This window comes from Cinclus cinclus, chromosome 14, assembly GCF_963662255.1.
Source record: "Cinclus cinclus chromosome 14, bCinCin1.1, whole genome shotgun sequence".
Taxonomy (NCBI): Eukaryota; Metazoa; Chordata; class Aves; order Passeriformes; family Cinclidae; genus Cinclus; species Cinclus cinclus.
Genome location: NC_085059.1, coordinates 19,563,773 through 19,585,129, shown reverse-complemented (window position 1 = coordinate 19,585,129; position 21,357 = coordinate 19,563,773). Strand labels below are relative to the sequence as shown.

The following is a 21,357-nucleotide window of genomic DNA, read 5'->3' as shown; positions in this document are numbered from 1 at the left end:
ATCCCGATCCCGGTCCCGGTCCCGGTCCCGGTCCCGGTCCCGGTCCCGGTCCCAATCCCGGTCCCAATCCCAATCCCGGTCCCAATCCCAATCCCGATCCCGGTCCCGGTCCCGATCCCGGTCCCAATCCCAATCCCGGTCCCAATCCCAATCCCGATCCCGGTCCCGGTCCCGGGCGGGCGCAGGCCGCGCCCCGGGGGCGGTGTCGCGGAGCGGGAGGCGGCTCCGGAGCCATCGCGCCTGCCCGGCCGGCGGCGGAGCTCGGTGCAGGGGAGGGGGCGGGGGGCGGCTCGGCGGCGGGTCTGCGGGCCCCATGGGCGGGTGTGTGGGCTCCCACCACGACTCCTCGGGCAGCCTCAACGAGAACTCGGACGGCACCGGAGGTGAGAGCGCCGGCTCCGGGCCGGGGGGAACGGCGGGGGGGACCCCGGGGCGGGCGCTGCGGGCCGGGGCCTGCGGCGGGCGGGGGAGCCGCGTCCGGCTGCTGCCCCGAACCGTCCCCCGAACCGTTCCCCGAACCGTCCTCCGGGTCGCGCCCCGGATTCGCCCGAACTTTGCCGGGGCGGCGCTCGGCGGGCGCTGCCCCACGGGCACAGCCCCCGGCCCGGCACCGCGGCCCCGGCGGTACCGGGGCGGTACCGGGGCGGTACCGGCGCTTCTCTCTCCGTTCTGGCCGTTCTGGCACTGGGCGGTACCGGGGAGCGGTACCGGCTCTGTCTGGCCGGGCGGTGCTGGGAGGCTCAAGAACGCGGCCCCTGCTAAATAAAGCCAGGCTTAGGGGGAAAGGGCCTGCCCGGGGCTCCCGAAGTTTGTTTTTCCTCGGGCTCCGCTCCTTGTGCCGTGCGGGAAACGCTTCCTCAGCTCGCTCGGATCCTGGCGCTGCTGCGGGGCCGGGGTTTGTTTTTTTCAGCCGGGTGAAGTGCTTTGCTCCAGCCTCAGCCGCCCGTGCGAAGGGAGAGATTCCCGGCGGCTGGAGGTGCTGGAGCAGCGTGGTCTGTGTTGCACTCCCGAACTGGGGAGCAAAGCCAGCGTGCGAGCACTGCCGCAGTGTCAGCAGCCTTTCCCCGTCGTGTCTTTCTCCGGTTAAACGCCTGAATGGTTGGTTTTTCAATGCTCTCAGGTTTGTGGGTCCCTGATGTTCTCCATCTGAGCTGCGCATGTTTTATAGTCATTTATAGTCGTATAAAGTCAGTCTACCAACAGGACACTTGACTTGTAAGTACTCCTCACACATGAGGGGTCCGCAGATTTCAGGAGGAGAATTGCTGGTCTAGGTCTGCGTTTTCCCCCTTGTCTTACATTTATCAGTCTGGTTTTGTTTCGGATGTCCCAGCTGGTGGGTGTTCTTTCTGTCGGTGACTTTGCTGTCATTCCTTGATGGAAAAATATGCAGCACTTGGAGTTGTGTCTGAGGCAGCCATCTGCTGATTAATGCCAGATACAGAGTTCATGGAAATTCCAGAATTCCAGCTGCTAAGAGCTGTGCAGGATTTCACAGAATCCCAGAATAGTTGGGGTTGGGAGTGACCTCTGGACATCATCCAGTGCAACCCCCCCCTACTGAGGCAGGGTCATCCAGAGCAGGTGACACAGGGACACATCCAGGTGGGTTTGGACTGTCTCCAGAGAGGGAGGCTCCACAGCCTCCTGTGGATTTAATCACATGAGTGTCATTAAAAGGAATTTTATAGCTTTGAGTAGTATGGGTCTTCCTTATTCTATTAGTAAAAAGGGAAGAAGTGGATTACCTAAAATACATCTGTACTAAGCAGATGTACCAACCTGTGAAAACCTGCAAGAGTGCTGAGCAGAATGGACCAGTGGAAGAAAAAGAACAACAGGAATCATCACATACCTCAGAACCTTGACCAAAAAACAGCATTAAAAGCTTCACTGGTGCTTGTCCTGAGATGTGCTTTGGTGTTACGAGGTGAGATCATGTCACAGAAATAGGCTCGGTTTAATTTCCTCGCTCTTACCTCACCTGTGATATCGAGAGAACGAGACAGGAGAAGAACACGATCAGCCTTTGGGTGATATTGTAAAACAGATTCCACGCCCCAGAGCAGCGTGTGAGGTGGGCAGGCTCCATCATCCCGGGTCTGTGTGTCCCTGCCTGCTGCTCGCAGGGCATGGCACTCTGCTGCTCTGGGGTTAAATAACCCATTGTGCCTGGTGCATTACAACAGCAGCTGGGCTTTCAAGATGTAAGAGATGTGAAATTCCTGTCAGCTGGCTGGTGTTGATTCATGCTCTCAGGGTAATGTTCTTTAAGGTTGTCTCGCTGAAGTGAGAAGCGCTGAAATTTCACTTGAATTATGAGCTTCTTAGGACTGTCTTAAACAATCAGCTCCAGTGTGCAATAGCCTGTTTTGTAATGCTACAGATCTGTTCCTGCCTCTCCACAAGGAAGAAAGGGGGGGTGGGTTAAGCTGGGAGAAGCTCTGAGTATCTTCTCTAGACGTGACTCCCCAGATGTCAAAGTCCAGCCCGCGCTGGTTCGGAGCTTTACAGATTCTGCCAACGTTGCCTCACCAAGTCTGAAACCTGACTTGCTCTCTCAAGGGAGCTTTGTGTGGAGGTATGAGCCAGTGGACCAGCTGAAGCACCAGTGAGGACGATTTGGAGTTTAGACCTGTGCAGAGAGATGAGTTTTTCCTGCTCCCCAAGTGAAGCTCATTTCCTCCGGCTCTGGCATTGTGACCTAACCCGCTACGTTCGCTCTCAGATTGCTGTCGGTGAGCAGGGCCAGAACATTTCGAAATCCTAAGAAGGTTTTTTGGAACATGATGATTCCAACTTACCAGTGGTGGGCTTATTTTGGAGAGGCTTTGTCTTTTCCCTAGAATGGAAAAGTTTCCTGGAGAATTGTGAGCGCTCGAGAGCTTGATTAGACAGCAGTGGCCGTGTGCGACACTGGGTGAAAGTGGGAGCCAGCTCTCAAGTCTGATTCATCCCAGTTTCAATTCAATCCAGGGCACTGGGGAGTGGCAAAATCGTGCTCAATTGTGTCAGTGGAGAAGAGGAGGATTTGTCACATCCCTGTATTCTCCTCGGTGTTTTTGTCCATGGCCGGCACTTCCCGTTACTCGTGTGCAGCTTGGCAGAGCTGACGGCACGTCCTGGCCACGTGTGCTTCCTTTGTCTCTTACTCTGGGCATTTTTCAAGGTCAGGATGCCTCTGTGTGCATGTGGATCCTCAGGTGTGTGTGCCTGTGTGAGATGGAGCTAATCAAAAGCCCAGCTTATTGCACGGTTCTGTTTGCACTGACCTGAGCAGGAGGAGGCTGTTCCTCACCAAGAATTTAACAGATGCTGCTCTGCCCATTGGGCTGGAAATGAAATGGGCTTTGCAGATTGATACCAGCTGTTTCATTAGCACTGCTCTTTTTAGCAAGTTTTCATTTCAGCAGCACGTTGTTTGGCATAGACAGGAGAAGTTCCTGTCTCCATGCTCGGTGTATTGTAGCCCAGCAGAACCAAATTGTGCTGGGTGGATTTATTGGGGAGTCATTAAAGGACATCATTAACTGCTTTACAAACGCAGGTTTTCCCCTCTTCATCTCTTTAGCTCAGCTGTCTCCCACTAATAGTGCAAGGTTTCAGGAGCTGAGCACTACATCTCTTCCAGCTGTGCCCTGCCAGAGGTGACCGAGTTCCTGCAGGATGGTGAGAGCAGGGGACAAATAATTCTTCTCCAGCCACTTCCCAGGCTGCCTGACCTCTCCAGTTGTGTTTTTTGAACAGCTTTGCCTTGGAATTAACTGCTGGAAAGCTCTGCCCTTGTTTGTGTCTGTGCATCAGGTATGTTCAGTTGTGCCAGCTCCCATCCCCACAGGCGAGTCCTTCCTGGAGGGCTCCTCAATTTTTGTTCTCTTTTCCGAGGGGAGCAGCGAGGAGGAAGAGGAAGAACCTGTTCATTTTCTCGTGGCAAACTCTCACCCCTCTCAGAAGCTGCAGATCACTTTGTCTGACCTGCTGAAGTTTAGTGAGACAGTTACTTGTGTGGAGAGAGGGAAAAGCAGGGAATGCAGTGCCTGGGAGCACAAGTCATTCCAGATTAAGGCTTTTGGCTGCAGTTTGTCTGATTGCTGCTGAGCTCTCCTTGACACGATGCTCGCCTGCCTGCTGCAGCTCTTACCGCCCTTCCTTGGGAGCAAAGATGCTGATTCTGTTTGAAATTCCTCTTCTTTCCTTCTGCCCCCATCACCCAGCAGTGAGAACAGGGCCAAGTGGGAACAGGGCTGCCAGGATGGGAGATTATTCCAACTATCAATTCCTCCTGTGGAGTTTGATGCAGTGCTGGAGCTTCATTAACTCAGAGAAAAGCAAATATTGTGCTCCACCTCTGCTCTCAGCAACTGGACAACAGTTTCTTAAATATTTTCCTTGAGTGCTGAGCAGGGCTGCGTGTCACATGGCTAATTGGAAGTCACAATAACTGCTTTCATGGTGCTTCTCTGCAAGACTGACCCGGGGAATTTGCATATTAAGCAGTGAGATTTGTTGCTCACAGTTGCACTAATACAGCAGGGCTCTGCTTGGCTGGCACAGGGGGGGTAAAGCAGCTCATGACTGAGCACTTAAGAGCATTTGGTGCCTCCCTTTTGTACTGGAGCACACAAAGAGTCTCCCAGAGGGATTTTCCAGTGGCTTGGAGCTGTTGGGTGCAGGCTGTGATGGTTTCTCCTGCGTACAGCACCTGGCTGGGCTTCCAGTGCTATCTTAGAGACTCACATCTGGATTTCAGGTAGTTCCTGCTGGTCTGCAATACAGGGCTGGTAAAAATATTAATAAATCAGAGCTAGCTTTTGCTGTTAGGTCCTAGTGTGGGGTGTTTCAGTTTTGGTTTGGTTTGTTTTTTTTAATGGAATAATCAAAAAAGCTTAGCATGGCTCTGAAACTTGCTCCAGATCCTTCCTGCTCCATGCCTGGGTGTATTTAAAGGATATTAGATGGAGTTTAGAGGTGGCAGTACTGGGTGAACAATAATCATGAAGATCTTTTCCAATCTACACCAGTCTGTGATTTCCACAGGAGTTATATGTGGGTTTTATCAGGGCTTTGCAATAAAAGTAGCCTTTAATAATTCTTATTTCCTGAGGGCTGGACACCCACAGCCTCCTGGAGATTATTAGGATCTGGGAATTGGTGCTGACAACCCCTGATAATTCAGTCCCAAGTATTCATCCCCTGGCGTGTCACTCTGCTGCTGTGACACTTTTCATTTGTAAACTACAGGACTTGGTTTTGTTTTCCAGGTGATAACAAGGAGCTCTCAGAAACTGAAATCAAGTGTTATTCTTGCTGTTAATAAGGGCTGGCAAACGAAGCTGTTTGGTTTCCTTTTTGGCTGGTTCCTCCATGTAATTGTTTGTTTGGCTTCTAGATGAAGTGATTTATTTTAATTTCTCTGTTTGGGATTGCAGTGTTGAAAATGACAACATCCTCCTTCACTGAATGTTAAATACAATAAATTGAACAATCATTGTGCTTTGGAGATTTTTGATAAATGGAAAATATTATCAGTTGCCAGTTTGAATAAACTCTACAAAGCATCCATCCACTCTCATTGCAGCACGTAAGAGGATAGCTATTATTTTTCATGTGGATGTTGGATAATATAATTTATGAGTCACAAATTATAATACAGTTGTAGCCTGAAGTACAGATTTGCCTTGCAGTTAAGTTGCAAATTCCTGTGAGTCTTCTCTCAGGTACAAAGAAGGGTCAAGTTGGCCTTAATTGCTTTGGTTACCTGTAAAAAAGAAAGAATATAAAGATATGAAAAGTTCATGACCACGATTGAGAAGGGATATGACTCCTCTTTATAATTTAGAAGGTGCTGTAACAATCACCTTCCTCCTCTTTTCTGAGCAGACACTGTGTATAAACGTCTGATACATTTTTAAACTAATTATTTTCAACTTGCCACCTTGGCTTTCACTGCCTTTAAATTCAGCCTCTTTTACTGCAGATATTTTAAGTTGGGTTTTGTCTCTTAATCCTTTTTTTTTTTTTTTAATTTTGGGTTTGTTTGTTGTTGTTGTTTTCCCCAAATAATTTATGACTCCTACAAGAAAGATTAGGATTTTTTTTTTTCATCTCCTGGGTATGGAATGTCCAACCAGGGAGGATCCTTTGGTTCACCTTCACCTTTCCTACCTGCAGGTGCTTTGGGTGGAGCTTGGGGAGTTTTGTGGGGTTTACTGAGAGTTCTGGAGGTTCCTTCTTCTGCAAGGTTCTTTATGAGAGTGCTGAGGTTCAATCACCCAAAATCAGGAGGGAAAGGCTGTTCTGTGGGGGAAATAACAAAACCTGGAAAAGTACCCTGGTTCCTGACTGCAGAATAAAACCACTTTTCTTGCACTCTGAGGTTTTCATCTGCTGCTTCTGTGTTATCTGGCAATTTCTGAATTGACAAAACAGAAATGTTCCACTGCTTAGGAATAAATGAACTATCAATTTTGTTAGGGATTTTTCTTTTTTTTCTTGGTTTTGCTTTCTTGTTTTTCAAGAAAACAAAAAGGTTTCCCCTCGGGTGGGGATTGTGTTTGCTGTGTAATTCCATGTTCCAGGCTGAGTTATCAGTAGCAGAAGAGGCGATGGATCCCAAGCATCCTGCAGGGCTGCATCCCAAAGCAGCAGGAATGCTCTTGGCACTGGGTGTGGAAAACACCTCCAGCACAGGATGTCAGCTGACACTGCTCTGCTTGACCTGTGTGCAGGGAAAATTCGGTTTATTTAAGGTTCAGCTGGAACCTGAATTCTGCATTCGCTGCCTCTTGCTGGCCCTGGCACACTCAGTTGAGTGCAAGTGAGAGCTGGACAAAAGCTGGGGCACAGCAAACTGCAGGAGGTGGTTTTGTTCTGTTCCCCATTTTAGGAGTAAATTAAAAACTCTCTTAAATGCTGAATGAGGCTGAAGTTTCTTAGACTACCTTAAATATTAAAAATGCCATCAGTGTCATCCTGAGGCTTCCCAGCCCTGGGAAGTGCAAGGGCACTGCAGGTAATAAATGCAGGAACAATTATTGGATGCTATCAATTTACAGGAGCTGCTCCACATCCAGCTGACCTCTCAGGCCCGATGGAAAAGATTTGGAAATTGTCCTTCCCAAAGCAGAAATGCTGCCGGGATTGTGGATTAGAGCAGTTTTAGCAGCTCCTCCCTTCAGCCTTTTCTCAGTGTCCTTTTCCCTGCCCATCTCCCCCTCTCCTCAGTGAACAGGATTTAAAAAGGAAAATTCAAAGCCCTGTTTGAAAGCCATTGGTGGGAGGAGATGGGCAAAGCTCTGAAGCCTTGATTTTTTTTTTTTTTTTTTTTTCATTTCTGGAGAATCTCAGATGTGTTGGAGGATTTTGTGTGTGCCTATCTTTCTATATATATATATATTTGTATAAAGACATCCTTGTGCTGCAGATTAGGTGGAAGGGAGGGGATTTGGGGAGTTTCTGCGTGATCTGTCATGTGGTGGGGTTTTTTTATTTTTTGGGGTTTTTTTTTGTTTGTTTTTTGTTTTTTTTTCTTTTTTTGTTTGTTTTGGGTTTTTTTTTGTTTGTTTTTTTGTGGATTTTATTTCCCCCCCCCCCCCCCACATTCTCAACCATGAAAGCAGAGGCACTTCACAAATGGGAGTGAAAAACGCTTCAGTAGTTTGAAGCAAGAACAGGTAGTGCCCAGGGGGAGAAGATTAGAGGCTAAAATGGGAAAATGTGTCACACAGAGCTGTGGATTCCATGGTAGCTCTGCACATGTTTAACAGGGAAAGTTTACTCTTAAAACAGATATATTCAGGCTAGCATTACCACCACTTTTCTATAAATAAATTACTTTGCATCCCCTGAAATGATAAACACTTTATAGCTCGTAACAGCTCCCAGTTTATAATAATGTATAATAAATGTAACAACTATAAATAATTCTCTATGTTCAGACAACAGATTATGGAGGGAAGCATTTTTCACCTTTTCCCAGAGGAGCTGTGTGCTTTTTGAGAGCACTCCCAGGGCCTGAAATGGCATCGGAAGCAGAGCACAGCACTTTGGGATTGGAAACTTGTTACCTTTCTATTTTTAAAATTCAGTCATGAATCCCCATCTCTGCTCCCATGCTGTGATGAAGGACACTGCATTCAGCACAAGAATCTCTCCGTGGCATTTACTGTGTTGCTTTATTTCCCTGCCACAGAATAATCTCCTGTCATTTCCTGCCTGGGTGGGTAAATACAGATTTTTTTTTTTTGTTTGTTTGTTTTGTTTGTTTTTTTTTTTTTTTTTGTTTTTTTTTTGTAAATGAGCACCTACCAAATATCAGCGGGTACCTGCAGCTGCCAAATGCCATTTTCTCCTCTCTGCCAATTGGATTTTTGGCCCCACGCTGCTGTGGGAGCACCTGAGCCTGCAGCAGAGCATCAGCAAGCACAGGATAATGGCTGGCTGGAGAATTTAAGGAAAAAAAAATAAAATTTGCTTATTCCCCTACTCTGGCTGCACAGAGATTTTTCCTGGAAAAGCTGTCACCACGTGCTGGATTTGTGCATTCAGGGTGGATTTGGGGGTGTTTTTCTCCATCTCAGGTGCACACAGAAGCTGGGTATGTCCAAAAAAAGTGGCTTTAATTCAGAATATTGAGCTTTCAGCTGCTGCTGTGCCATTGCTCAGAGGGGACGTGCCCCCAGTGGCAAGGGGACACTCAAACGTGTTTTAAATATCTTCTTTTCATGCAGGTACAAATCCCATAGTGTGAAAAACGAGGTTGACTTCCTCGGTAGATTTTTTTTTTAAAGTTTAATAAAAAGAACGTAAGAGATAAATAATAAAGTAAAATGCTATAATGGTGAGGTGCTTGGCATTCAGCCAAGAGCACACTTGCTGTTTTGGAGACACCTTTCAAATTTATTAGCCAATATTCATTTATTGTATATTCACAGACCTATCATACATCATCAAACTATTTTTATATATAATCTATTTTTTATATTTTAGGAACTGTTTGACATGGTTACTCTTTGAGTCTGCCTTTTTAGATTTTTTTTTTTTCCTGTGGTTTTAATTTGTTTTTCTCATCAGTCTTAATTTGGGTTGTGGTCTTCAATTTTTTACAGACAGTAGGTGCTGGTAATTGTTATATTAGTAGTAGGTGTTTTTATTGGGTGTTATTTAACCAAGCAGGCAGTTCACTTTCAACAAATGCACTTTATCAGCCTATGTTATTGTTAAAGAAAATGATATCTTAAAAACCATTTCAGCACCACACATATAGTGTAATGTATGTATAATGTGCAATATTAATAATATAATAATATATAATGTATGATATGTGATATATACTATTAATAATAATTTGTAATAACATGTAGGATATAATGGATAATAATGTAGTGTAATATGTATAATATATATATACATGTATAAATGTATAATACATATATACATATATATATATGTAAAATTTCCTAATATTTGCAAAAAGCCAATACCATAATATGTATTTACAATTCCACCTAGCATAGCTGTGGCTGCTCCCAGCTTGTACCACTCCCCGGGGTGGGAAGACATGGGAAGTTTGGGGGTTTTTAAATTTTTTTTATTTATTTTTCTGGGGGGGGGGGGGGAAGTTTTTGTTTTTGGAAGTGTTTTGTTTTTTTTTTTTTTTTTTGGAAATTTTATTTTGGGAAGTGGGTTTTTTTTGGAAAGTGGGGCTTTTTATGGGATTTTTTAATGTGCTTTTTGATTTTGTTTTTGGTTTTTTTTTTTGTTTTTTTGTTTGTTTGTTTTTTGGTTTTTTTTTTTTTTTTTTTGGGGAAGCAGAGCGTGGCACAGTTTGGAAAGCACCACAGTTATCCAAAGGTTGGATGCAGATTCCCTGGCTGGATGTATTCCCAAGTGGAATATATTTCTATTCCATTATATGGATAAGGGATATATTTCTATTCCATTCTATATAAGGGATATATTTCTATTCCATTCTGTATAAGGGATATATTTCTATTCCATTATATGGATAAGGGATATATTTCTATTCCATTCTGTATAAGGGATATATTTCTATTCCATTCTGTATAAGGGATATATTTCTATTCCATTCTATATAAGGGATATATTTCTATTCCATTATATGGATAAGGGATATATTTGCTGGCAGCAGAGTCAGAACACTCCAGTGCTTCCCACTTCCAAGGAGCAGCATTCCCAGATTTGCCCCAGTGGCTGAGGGTGAGCCAATGTCTCCCTTTCCTGGGCATTTCCATCCTCCCAGTACCTGAAATTACCAAATTTTCTCTTGGAACAGGTGGGAAATCCCAGCTCCCAGTTGAGGGGGAGAACTGGGAGGGCTGGACAAGAGGAAAGCTGTCACAGAGCTATTTAAATTATATTTTTTTTTTGGAGAGTTAGATTTCACTCGTGAGTTCCATGTTGATGACTTGGCTTGGTGAAACACATAGCAGACTGATTTTTTTTATTTCTTTTTGGGTTTGTTCTTTTTTATTGCTGTGTGCCCACATAAGTTCGTTAAAAGCACATGGGTTACTATAAATGTGAGTGCTTTTAGAACAGAAATACCTTCTGTGAAGTGCTGATCAATATTGGATATTATCCTGGGACAGGTTTTAATGCTCATTCGAGATGAGTTCTCACTCTTTTGTGTGTTTTTCACATCCACAGATCTCCATTGTGTGTTTATCCAGATCTAAAAGCAGTTGTGGTGCCAAAAAAAGCTCGAATTTCAACAGAAAACCACATGATTATTGCTTGACTGAAGTCACACACTTCCAGTCAGTCACAGATTGGATGGCCCCACATGGATTTTACAGCAAAATCCCATTTTTTGCTGCCTTCCTTCATCCCAACACATCACATTCCTTATGTTGCATCCAGGGCTCTCCTTATAAAACAGCACTAAAATAGCTCCAAAAATACTACAGGCACGGGTTTGGCTTTATCTGAAACTCCTGCTAAATAGAAGAGGGAATTGAAGATTTGAGTCTGGCAGCTGGGAATAAAAAAAGGAGCAGAAGAATTGTCAGAGCAAGTGAGTGTGGCTGCTGTGGTTTGGTGTTACAAGGCAGTACCAGAATAAAAATCCTTTAGTTGTAAATAATCTTTCAGTTCTCGAGCTCTGCCTCATCACTGAGACTTTCTAAGTGAGTGTAGACAGAGATTATTTTTTGTAAACCTTTAAAAACGCTTTTATTTAGGTTTTTTATCCTTCTAAATAGCACAGACCTTTAGGAAACGTTGCAGGTTCTACTCTGTTGTTAGAGGTGAATTTCAATGTGTGTGCTCTGTCTCCCTGGGAAGTTTTGTGCCCTTTCTAATTCTCCTAAATATTGGTGTTGTAGGAATTAGGTTTAAGTTGAGGAGGAGGAGTCGTGGCTTTTGATTAAATTGTTAGCTAGAAGAATTGAAATTTGAGCTTGAAAATTGAAATAATCTGCTGGGTTTTGCAGTGTTGGTGCTCGGCAGTGAGGAAAACACAGTCACCCACTTAACCAGGAACCCAAATCTCTCTTTTTTATCTTTAACATGACAGGAATGGATGGGCTCCAAATACTCCCCAGTCCCAGCCTTCATCCATCCCAGTTCTCAGGGAGCAAATTTCCTCACGAATTTTTAAGTTAAACTTACTTAAATGGATGCACACCACAACTTCTTCACAATGGTGCTTTGGGAAATCAACAGGTTCCTTTATAAAATTATTTTTTTTCTGCTTTATCCATCCCAAAGAAGGTGTTTTATCTTAAGAATGCAACTGCATTTCCTCCTGATCATGTTTTTTTTCCTGATGATTGGTGTGCTGCAGGACTGGGGAAAGAACCACATTCATTAGCATTTTATCTTATTTTGCTGGGAAACTTATTACCAACAGTTAATCATTTGCATTGAGCTCACATTAGTTAAGAAAATATTGTTGATATTTCGGGGTGGGGGAGGAAGCATTTTGATTGCTGCCAGTGTCCTGCTTTAACATTCCCTGTCCAGAGGGATGCTGAGCTGCTGATCTGATAATTGAGCCTGTTAAAAATCCATTTGATTAAGTAGTGACAATTCAGCTTAGAGCAAAGTTCTGCAGAGCCCAAGATGGCACAAAGGCTTCTGCATCTCTGCTTCAGTGCTGTGTCAAACAGAATATTCTGTTTTAGAAATTCTACCAGCTCATCTAATCTTGTCTTGAAACTCTTTCCAGGTTTGCCTGCTCAAGGATTCTGTCGCTATCTGATTGCTCTGCCTGCCAAATTTCCAGGCTGAATTCATCTGCCATTGATAAAGTGCATTTCTCTCTGCTCACTGCATTCACCCTTCCTTCCTTCACATGTCTTGTTTCGTTACTCTAAATTAAATACATTTTCCAGCTGAGGGGACTCTTGCCGTGCAATTCAGGTTTAGGGATCTGCACCGTTTCTTTTCTTGTGTTTTGAAGCTTTCCAGCTTTTGCTGGTTTATGTTGAAGATTAATAAATTAGGATCCCCCCTTTTTTTTTTCACAGAACATTTTTCTGTCAAGATATTTCAGAGATTATTGTGTGTTAAAGGCAGTTTTGATGCTCATAGTGGGTCCCTGTGAGTGGGGGAGCTGTGTGGATGCTGCTCAAATGGGAACATTTTTTTTAATGCTTTTTTCTCCTGCTCATCCTCAGCTTTTCCACAGGTCTGAAAGTGGCCCCAGTTCTGCTCCTCTGGGCTTTGAGATGCCTTTGTTCAGAGCTGTGGAATCAGCACTTCCTGGGCATGGTTTGCTCATTAGAACACAGTAATTAGTGAATTTGTCATGGACTTGCATCCAGCCATTCTTATGGACCCTTTTAACTGCTGCAGTTAAATCAGCAGGTTTGGATGCTGGGGTTTGATTTGCCCAATGCTTTCAGGAGTTCCTTTATCTGAACCAAACAATCACACCTGCCTTGAAAAACCATGGGAGAGGTGGGCTCTTGTTTTCAGGTGGCTGAAATAAGAATCTCTTTTTAATAATTCGTTCTCATTACTGTAAGTCAATCTGAAAAATCCTTTGATTTGAAACTCTTTTCCCTTGCAGAAAGGGGAACAGGGGTGAGAGGAGGCTCTGTCTAATAATGGAGAGTTCTGCAGTTTTCTTGCAGACACTCTTTAAAGCCCAGCATCTTCACACACTTATTTAACCTGTCGTTACATCAGTTATGTCTTAAATTATGGGGGAAAAGTAGGAAAAGTGCTTCTGTCCTGACAAAGAGCTCTGCTCTTGCTTTGCAGGGGATGCCACGGGAGAAATAAAAGCTCCTTGAGCATTATGGTCAGGACCTTTTGAGAAAAGACAAGCACAGCTCATGGCCAAGCCCTTGCTGGATATGTCACAACTGAGAGCATTGCCAGCATCATCATTGTGCTGCTGCTTTTGAGCCTGCCCCGAGTTGTGGAGAATTAAATGCATTTTCAATCAAATTCTGTGATCCCTGCCTTTGAAAGGAAGTTACTTAAGGGCTGCTGTGTCCATTGGAAACACTGAGCAAGCATCACTCAGGCCATTAATAGAGCTAAAGCCTCCTGTGCTCAGGGACTTCTGAGAGAGATCAGATTAATTTGCTAAAGGTGGAAAGGCTCTGGCTGCTTTAATCTCGTTTCATTTCAGCAATTTAAATGAAGAGGGCAGTTTGCTGTGCCTCCTCCAAGCTCCTTCCATCTCAGAAGTTGCTGTCTGTGCTTGGCGTTGAGGAGCAAGCCCTAATTAAATTCCTCATTTGGGGGATTTGAAATGCTCAGGGTTGGATGCCCAGAGAAGTTGTGGCTGTCCCTGGATCCCTGGCAGTGCCCAAGGATGGAGCTTGGAACCACCTGGGGCAGTGGCAGTGTCCTTGCTCGGGGCAGGGGCTGGCACTGGATGTCCCTCAAGGTCCCTTCCAACCCAAACCATTCTCTGATTACATCAATAATCCTTGAGGCTGGAACTGTTTTCCTATTTTTTCCCCAAGTACATCCACAGGGGGATAAAAAGGCCTTGAAAGGATGGAGTTTTAAGGCTGTTTTGTTCACGTGCTCCCATTTACAGGATTTGGTTGTTTTTTGGGTTTTTTTTCCCCTACATGTACAAGACATCCAGGTATTTATGCAAGTTGCAACAAAGGCTTGCACGTTTTTCATTTTAGCTTAGATTGCTTTTTAATTACCTGAGCAATCCACTGATGTCCTTATCTGTTATTACTTGTCTCTAACTCGGGGATAAATGTGGATTTCTTCACCAAATGTGTACTTGAAGGGTAGGAATTCCTTATGGCCAAGAGGTTGGTCATGTGTTCTACACTAAATTCCAGCTGTTGAGCTTTATCCAGTATGGCTGCTGGAGTTTCCTGGGGGGGATGACTGTCCAGGAGAACAGAGAGGAGTTGTGTTTCAAAACTGAATGTGAAATATTAACTTTACTGTGGAAAGCTACTAAAATAGGGCTGAATAAAGCAGCAAGTATCGTTCTGAGAAATCCAATTTCTTAGATGAAATCTGTAAATGTTTACGTGACTTTTCACTTTTCTTTAAACCAAGCAATTGCCTTTCAGTTTTCCTCAGGCACATGAGGAGCCTAATATGGAAGTGTAAAATGAAATCATTAAGATAATGTATGTTTGGGATGTGTGTCAGGTAAGATTCCTATTTTCAGCTTACACTGAGCTCTTAATTAACTGATGAGCTTAAGCAGCTGAGATACAGTAATAGTGCATTTAGCTAATTGGCTCATGTGAAACTTTATCCCTGCCAATAACTGTGACGCTGGAATAAATTCAAGACATGGTGTTAGATCCTTTAACTAAGCTAATTTAATCATTGGTCATTGTAAAAACAGCCACCAACTTGGAGCCTTATTTTTGGTCGTTCCCTCCTGGAATCTGTGACTGCTGTGCTGGCAGCAGTGACATGGCAAGCCTGGCTTGTTCAGCCAAAAAAAACTCCTCGTGAGCATGGAGTTGGCCATCTGTCCTGAGCATTATACCTTGAATTACCCAGATTTCAGGGTTTAATGCAGCAAAGCCAAATGAAAGCTGTGCTGAGGTGGGGTCTGAACACTCTGCTGGCTCCTGAGCAGCTTTACCTGGGGGAAAACCCTGAGAAAGATGGAGAGGGGATTTTACAAAAGCCTGAGGTGACAGGACAAGGGGAGTGGGTTCACACTGACAGAGGGGAGGTTTAGTGGAATATTGAGAAGGAATTCTTTCCCTGCGAGCATGGGGGGTCCTGGAATGGATTTCCCAGAGAAGTTGTGGCTGCTCCATCCCTGGAAGTGTCCAAGGTTGGGGCTTGGAGCAATGTGGAGTAGTGCAAACTGTCCTTGCCCATGGCAAAGGCTGAGTTTCAAGATCCCTTCAAACCATCCCAATGAGTTTATGAAGTCTGGCTTTGCTGGTAATGAAATAAATTCCTTGTTGGCATCATCCAGAAGGTTCAGCCCCACATTTAAACACCCTCTGCACGAGGCCCTGCTGAGCAGGGTGTCCTGGCTGGCTTTGAGCATCATCACAGCTCATCAGGGTTTAAAAAAAATCATCAGCTGAGTATTTTTTGTTCTTCTGGCAAGGTGAAAGATAAGCCTGCCTTTGATTATTTTTGTTTTTTGTTTTGTTTTTTTTTTTTTTTTCCCTGAAAGTTTTGCCAATGTTGGAAGCACTCGTGGTGTGTTAAGCATAGCCCAGATGTCCAACAGCTGGTCCTGTGTCACTTGCCCAGCTCAGAATTCTGGTGGCCTCGTGTGGCTGCGTGACAGAGGCCAGCACTGGCCACACTGCTCCCATGGCTCAGGCCAACAGAAAAGCCAGGCTTTATTTTAAGCCCTCCTTTGACCTTGCTCAAAGCACACAGAACTCAGCTGCCAGTGTGTGGGGAAGCACTTGGGCTTGGGAGATTTTTGCTGCTGCTCCTTTTTTCCCTGGAGGTGTCCAGGGAATGATTGGATGTGGCACTCGGGGCTCTGGGCTGGTGACGAGGTGATCCTTGGGCACAGGTTGGACTTGGTGATCTTGGGGACCCCCCCAGTGAACTTTAAATCACTTTTTCTTAGCAGTTCATGCAGCTGCTTGTTTTGCAGAGGTCAGAGGGAGAACATTCTCAAGGAGGAAGGGAATCTGTGAGCCTGAACTGCTCATTTGCAGCTGGAACTGTTTGTCTGCTGGTGCTAAATCCAGGCTGCACATGAGCCTGGAGCAGTGGGCAGTGCCCTGTCCCAGCACAGCTGGTCCAGTCAGGAATTCACCCTTTGCACTTGTATCTGATGGGTCTAAAGCTTCCCTGCAAACTGAGGGGACAGAGAGGCACCAAAGGCTTTTAGTGCTTTCAAAGTGAAGTTGCTGAGTTGCATTCTTCCTCGTGCTGAGACACAGAAAAGCTCTGGGGTGGGTTTTTTGATTGTTTTTTTTTCCTTGCAGGTAAGTTCTGTGCAGCTCCCCACTGCATTCCCCCAGCTCTGTGCTGCTCTTGTTCTGCCTCTTGGGCTGCAGTTGAGTTGAGTTGGAGCTGCAGAAGTCACAACAAACTGCGTGCTCTGTGCAGCCCATCTCAAGCAGAACATTTTTCATGTTGCTGACAGCTTCCTTAATGGGTCTTGTCATAGCCTTTAAAAGAGGCAGCCCGGTTGTGCTCTGTGGATGCTGCAGATTGAAGGTCTTGGTGCTCCCACACTGTGAGCTGGGAATGGGTAAATCTTTATCCTGTGCTCTATCCAGCTGAAAGCATTCATCTGCCAGAGATAGGAGCAGTTTAAATCCCAGTGTAAACAGCGCTGACAGGTAATTGTGTTGATAATGTCTGTCCCCTGGAGCTGTTTCAACCAAGTGAACTTCCCTGGGAGGCTGAGCTGGGTTTTACAGCTCCTGCTGCCTGGGCAAGCTGAGTTTGGGGCTCCAAGGTTCCTGGAGAAATAACAGAGACAGATGAGCATCCCCTGGCCCGTGCCCTGCCTGGCAGCATCCCTGCCTCACCCCTTGACAGAGGCACTGAGGATGTGCTGACCCCACTAAGGTGTTCCCTCCCTGAGACATTTTTCTCTGTCCAGAGGAGCTGTTGTATCATGAACTTAATCAAGATGATTGAGAATCCTCTGCTCGTGCTTCGGGTGGGCTGGCAGGACTCAGGAGTACCCACAGAGCTTTTGGAAATAATAATTGTAGAGACAAAGAATGGCTTGGGTTGGAAGGGACTTTAGAAATCATCTTGTTCAGGGCAGGGACACCTTCCACTGTCCCAGGATGCTCCAGCCTGGCCTCGGGCACTGCCAGGGATCCAGGGGCAGCCACAGCTGCTCTGGGCACCCTGTACCAGGGCATCACCACCCTGCCAGGGAAGGATTTCTTCCTGATATCCAGCCTACATTCCCCTCGGGGAATGCCCTCTGAGCACTGAGCTGCTTGCAGTGCCTGTGTTGTTCAGGGTGTCCCAGGGCTGGGGTGGTCTGAGCAGATCCTGCCTGTGCTGGGATGAGCTGGGATCTCTGGAATACCACCCAGGGAGCAGATTTCAAAAGCTGAAGCTTTTATTTCTTGCTTCAACACCGCTGGCTCCTTTCAGGGGTGGTGAGTGATGAGCTGCCCGGAAATCTCCTGATTTCTTCTACAGTTTCTGCTGCAAATACAGTGGAATAGTTGCTAATTAGAGTCAGTTTTTCTCTTTGTCCAGCTCATTCATACACCCTCATCCTCTCATGTTTTATTTCCCATGCTGAGAAGCCCCGGGTGGACTCAGGGAAGGTTTAATGTGCAGGGAGGGATAAGTTGTGCATGGAGGACTTGTCCAGAGCTGCCTGGAATTTCCAGAGGAACTTGCATTTTACTCTCTGCAGCCATTTCTGGGCAATTTTTTGGCGTTGGGTAAGAATTGAGGAGGAGGAGGGAAGGATTCCCTGGCAGGCACTGTGTGCCAGGCTTGGAGTACTGGGGTGGCACCAGTGATTGATTGTCCCCTTGTCCCCAGAGGCACCACATCCATCATTGAGCACCAGCACCAGCCTGCCCTTAACTGGTGCTGCTCATCCTGATGGCCCTGCTGGTTCTTCCCCTCTCAATCTGTCTTTTTGTTTTTGTTTATTTTCTTCCTTTCTTCACCTCTTGTTAGGTGGGAGAAAGGGGAGATTGCTCAGGGGGGTTTATTTCTTGTGTGCAGCTGTGTCTCTGCTGGCTTTGCTGCTCTGAAAAGCTTCACAGTTTTGTTATTTGGCTCAAAATTAATATTTTTGCTTACACTTTTATAGTTTTGCTTTGAGTCTGCAGCCTGGTGTTTTAGTACACAACTAGTTCAAGTTAGAACTTGAATTTCTACCAGGGAAATAGTGTTCATTTTACCCTCAAAAAAAAAAAAAAAAAACCAACCTAAAACTTGACTTAGTTTCTAGCATTATCTTTCTGTCTACTGGAAAATTCACACAGGCTCCCTAGAAATATTAATTAATTTCCTTGTTAGGAAAGCCTAACTGTCCTAATATTTCACTTTTAAGTCTTTGCCACTGTCCAGTGCCACTTCTGTTCCAAAATCCTCTTCTTGCTTTGGAGAAATGTAACCACTTTCAAAAGAAAATTGCTGAAAATTAGCAATAAACAGATGAAATTCTGCCGTTTTCCTGTTGTTGGGTACACCTGTGCTATTTAATGTAATTTAAATTGTGTAAGCCTGTGTTGCTTAATGTAATTCAAATTGTCAGCTGCTTAAATGCAATGAATTTTCCCTTTCTCCCTCCCTGTTTTGCCTGGGTTTTTGCTCTTTTCCTTTGTCCTGGCTCTTCCAAGCACAGTTGTAATTCAGGATTACTCTGGAGAACGACGCAAAGAAAATGTCTAGGATGAATTGTTTGATATTGATACCAAATGACGAGGTACCTTATGAGGAAATTGGAGCAAAATGGATTTAAAATGGGACTCATTTGATTAAGTAGAGAAGTGCTTGGTGATTGTGGGGAGGGGAGCCCTTGGGACTATTACTAAAAGAAACTTTCTGGGGAGCAAACTGTTATTTGCATTTCATTTATCAGAGAAAAACACTTTGGTAGCAGCTGAGCCTCAACAGGGAGGCACTCTGGTATAAAGAAAATAGTTTTGATCGTTGGCTCAATTTGTAAAACATTTACAAATTAGCTTCTGGCTGGCTTCAAGTCATTCCTGAGGTTTTTCCAGCTGTGTCTCCTGGGTGGACATCCCTTGTCCTGCTGGAGCTGGGAGTGTTTGCAGCCTCAAGCCAAGCAGGACGTGGCTGTTCTCCTCCCTGTGAGCTCTGGGTTTGTGGTGTTCCCTTCTCAGTTCATCATTTCTGTTCTTTTCCTATGGACAGCCCTCAAATCCCAGCTTTTCCACCGACAGCAGCTCCTGAGCATCATTCCCATTCAGAGAGACCTGTGGTGATCTTTCATCCTTCTCTTGGGCATTCCTGCTTCTTTCCTCACAGCTCACTCCAAACCTGCTGCATCTCTTGGATACTTTCTTAATCAAGACAAAAAAAAAAAAAAAAAAAGAAAAGATTATCATATCTTGCTTGATTCTCCTATTACAACATTTCACCATTTTGATCTTGTAATATTTGCCTGCATCTGCTCTTAACTGGTGTTCCAGTGGTGGGGTGTCCCCTCCCTGGTGCTTTCTGGCTGTGTGTCCATCTTCCCACAAATCTGCAGGGATTGGGAAGCACAGCCAGGCTCTGCTCTCGTAACTCCAGCTGCTGCTGAATCCCAGCCTGAAGTTGGAGCGTGTCCAATCCAGGTGGCTCCTTCTGGGTTTTTCCATGCCCTGGGTGGGTTCTGTGTGCCTGGAAACTTTTCCACCGCCAGCCTGGGCCAGTTTCCCCCGCTTTTTACAAAAGCTGTAAAAGACTAATGCTGCAAGCAGCATATGCTTGTGTTTGCAAAGGGAAGGAAGAAATTCACTGTGGAGCACTTGCAGGGATGGAACAGCCAAATTTGCATCCGAATTTTGTTTTTAGAAATAGGTGAAAGATGTTTGAAGGGTGGGGCGGGAGGGAAAACTCAACGTAAGGCTGATGACAGCAGAGGTGTTTCCACAAATAATTAAGAAATATTAAAATAATTTGAGCTCAGCTGCTTCAGGGCTGTTTCAAGTATGGGATTTCATACAGGGTTACCTGGCAGGTCAGAAGATGCAGGTCACACCTGGAGCAGAGATCCTGCTCTTCTCCAGAGCTCTGAGCTGTCCCGTGGCTCAGCTTTGCCGTTTTGATTTGACACAAAACCCTCCGAGGCTGAAATATTCCAAATTTGATGATGGAGCGCTGTAATTCCGGGGGGTATAAATTAGGAATTATGGATTGTGGAGCTGGATGTTGGTTTTTAATACAAGAATCTCGTGGTAGCAGCTGCTCCTGCTCATCTGGTCCCACTCAGAAGAGGCACCAGTGATACCCACAGTGATAGCAACATAACAAACACACCAGCTGCTGCAAAGAACTTCCACGGAGACATTTCTTGATGTTCTGTTAAGAAACTGATTTAAATATCTGGGTTTATCTGCATAAACTTGCTCAAAAGGAGCAGAGATAACCTTACAGATTCATTGCTTTGATGGGAAGCTGCGGGGAAGGGAAGAAAATTTACAATTCAGGTTATAAAACAGTCTGCAAGGGTTGGAGAAACACGTTTTTCCTTTTAAAAATAAGACTTTGTAGTCTGCCAGGAGTTCAGTGGGGCAGACAGGAGCAGCTGCCTCGAGGATGCCAGGGTAGCACTCTACCTATGAAGGGAGGATAAGATGATGCTGTTAAATCCTACAGGAGCAGCCCATGGTTTGTGTGCCACTGGTTTGGGGGCACTTTGAGGCATTAAAAAGAATCTTTAGGATCGGAAAATAACCCCACGAGTTTGTGTCCAGTCTTTGATCCATCACCACCTTTTCAAGCAGACATTGGCAGGGGCTACCCAGGCAGGTTTGGAATTCTCCAAGGAATTCCTGGAGGTGGCACTAGGTGCTCTGAGCTGGGGACAAGGTGGGGATGTGGCACAGCTTGGGCTGGGAGGGCTTTTCCACCCTAAACCCTGTGGATTTCTTACCCTCTTTGGGATGCACAGCATCACCTGCACACCTGAGCTGTTGGAACAACAACAACCTGACTTAGTTTGGAGTGTCGCTGCTGATTTTTCACTTTGTACAGAGCAAACCACTTCTGATTTTCATATTCCCTTCTAAATAAATCCCTCACCAAAAATATCACCCACTGGCCTCTGCTGAGACAGTGACTTTGAGAATTGCTTCCGAGAGAACGTGCCTTCTTGGCATTTAGGAAACAATTCCTGCTTCCAAGCAGGGTATTAATAATTCTTACTCGTGTTGAAGTGATGTCGGATGAAAAATTAATGTGGATGCTGCCTTCTCTTCTGGATCGTGCAAGCTGGTGCTGCCTCTGATGTGGATG

At 45.2% G+C, this 21,357-nt stretch overlaps 1 protein-coding gene across 1 annotated transcript in view; it reads left to right on the top strand.

Moving 5' to 3' along the window:
- Nucleotides 1-313: 313 nt before the first annotated feature.
- UBTD2 (ubiquitin domain containing 2) overlaps nt 314-21,357 on the top strand; it is a 40,910-nt gene continuing 19,866 nt past the window's right edge. The window contains exon 1 of the mRNA XM_062502080.1: nt 314-383. Within this exon, the coding sequence (XP_062358064.1) occupies nt 314-383 (70 nt within the window). The remainder of the gene's footprint in view (nt 384-21,357) is intronic.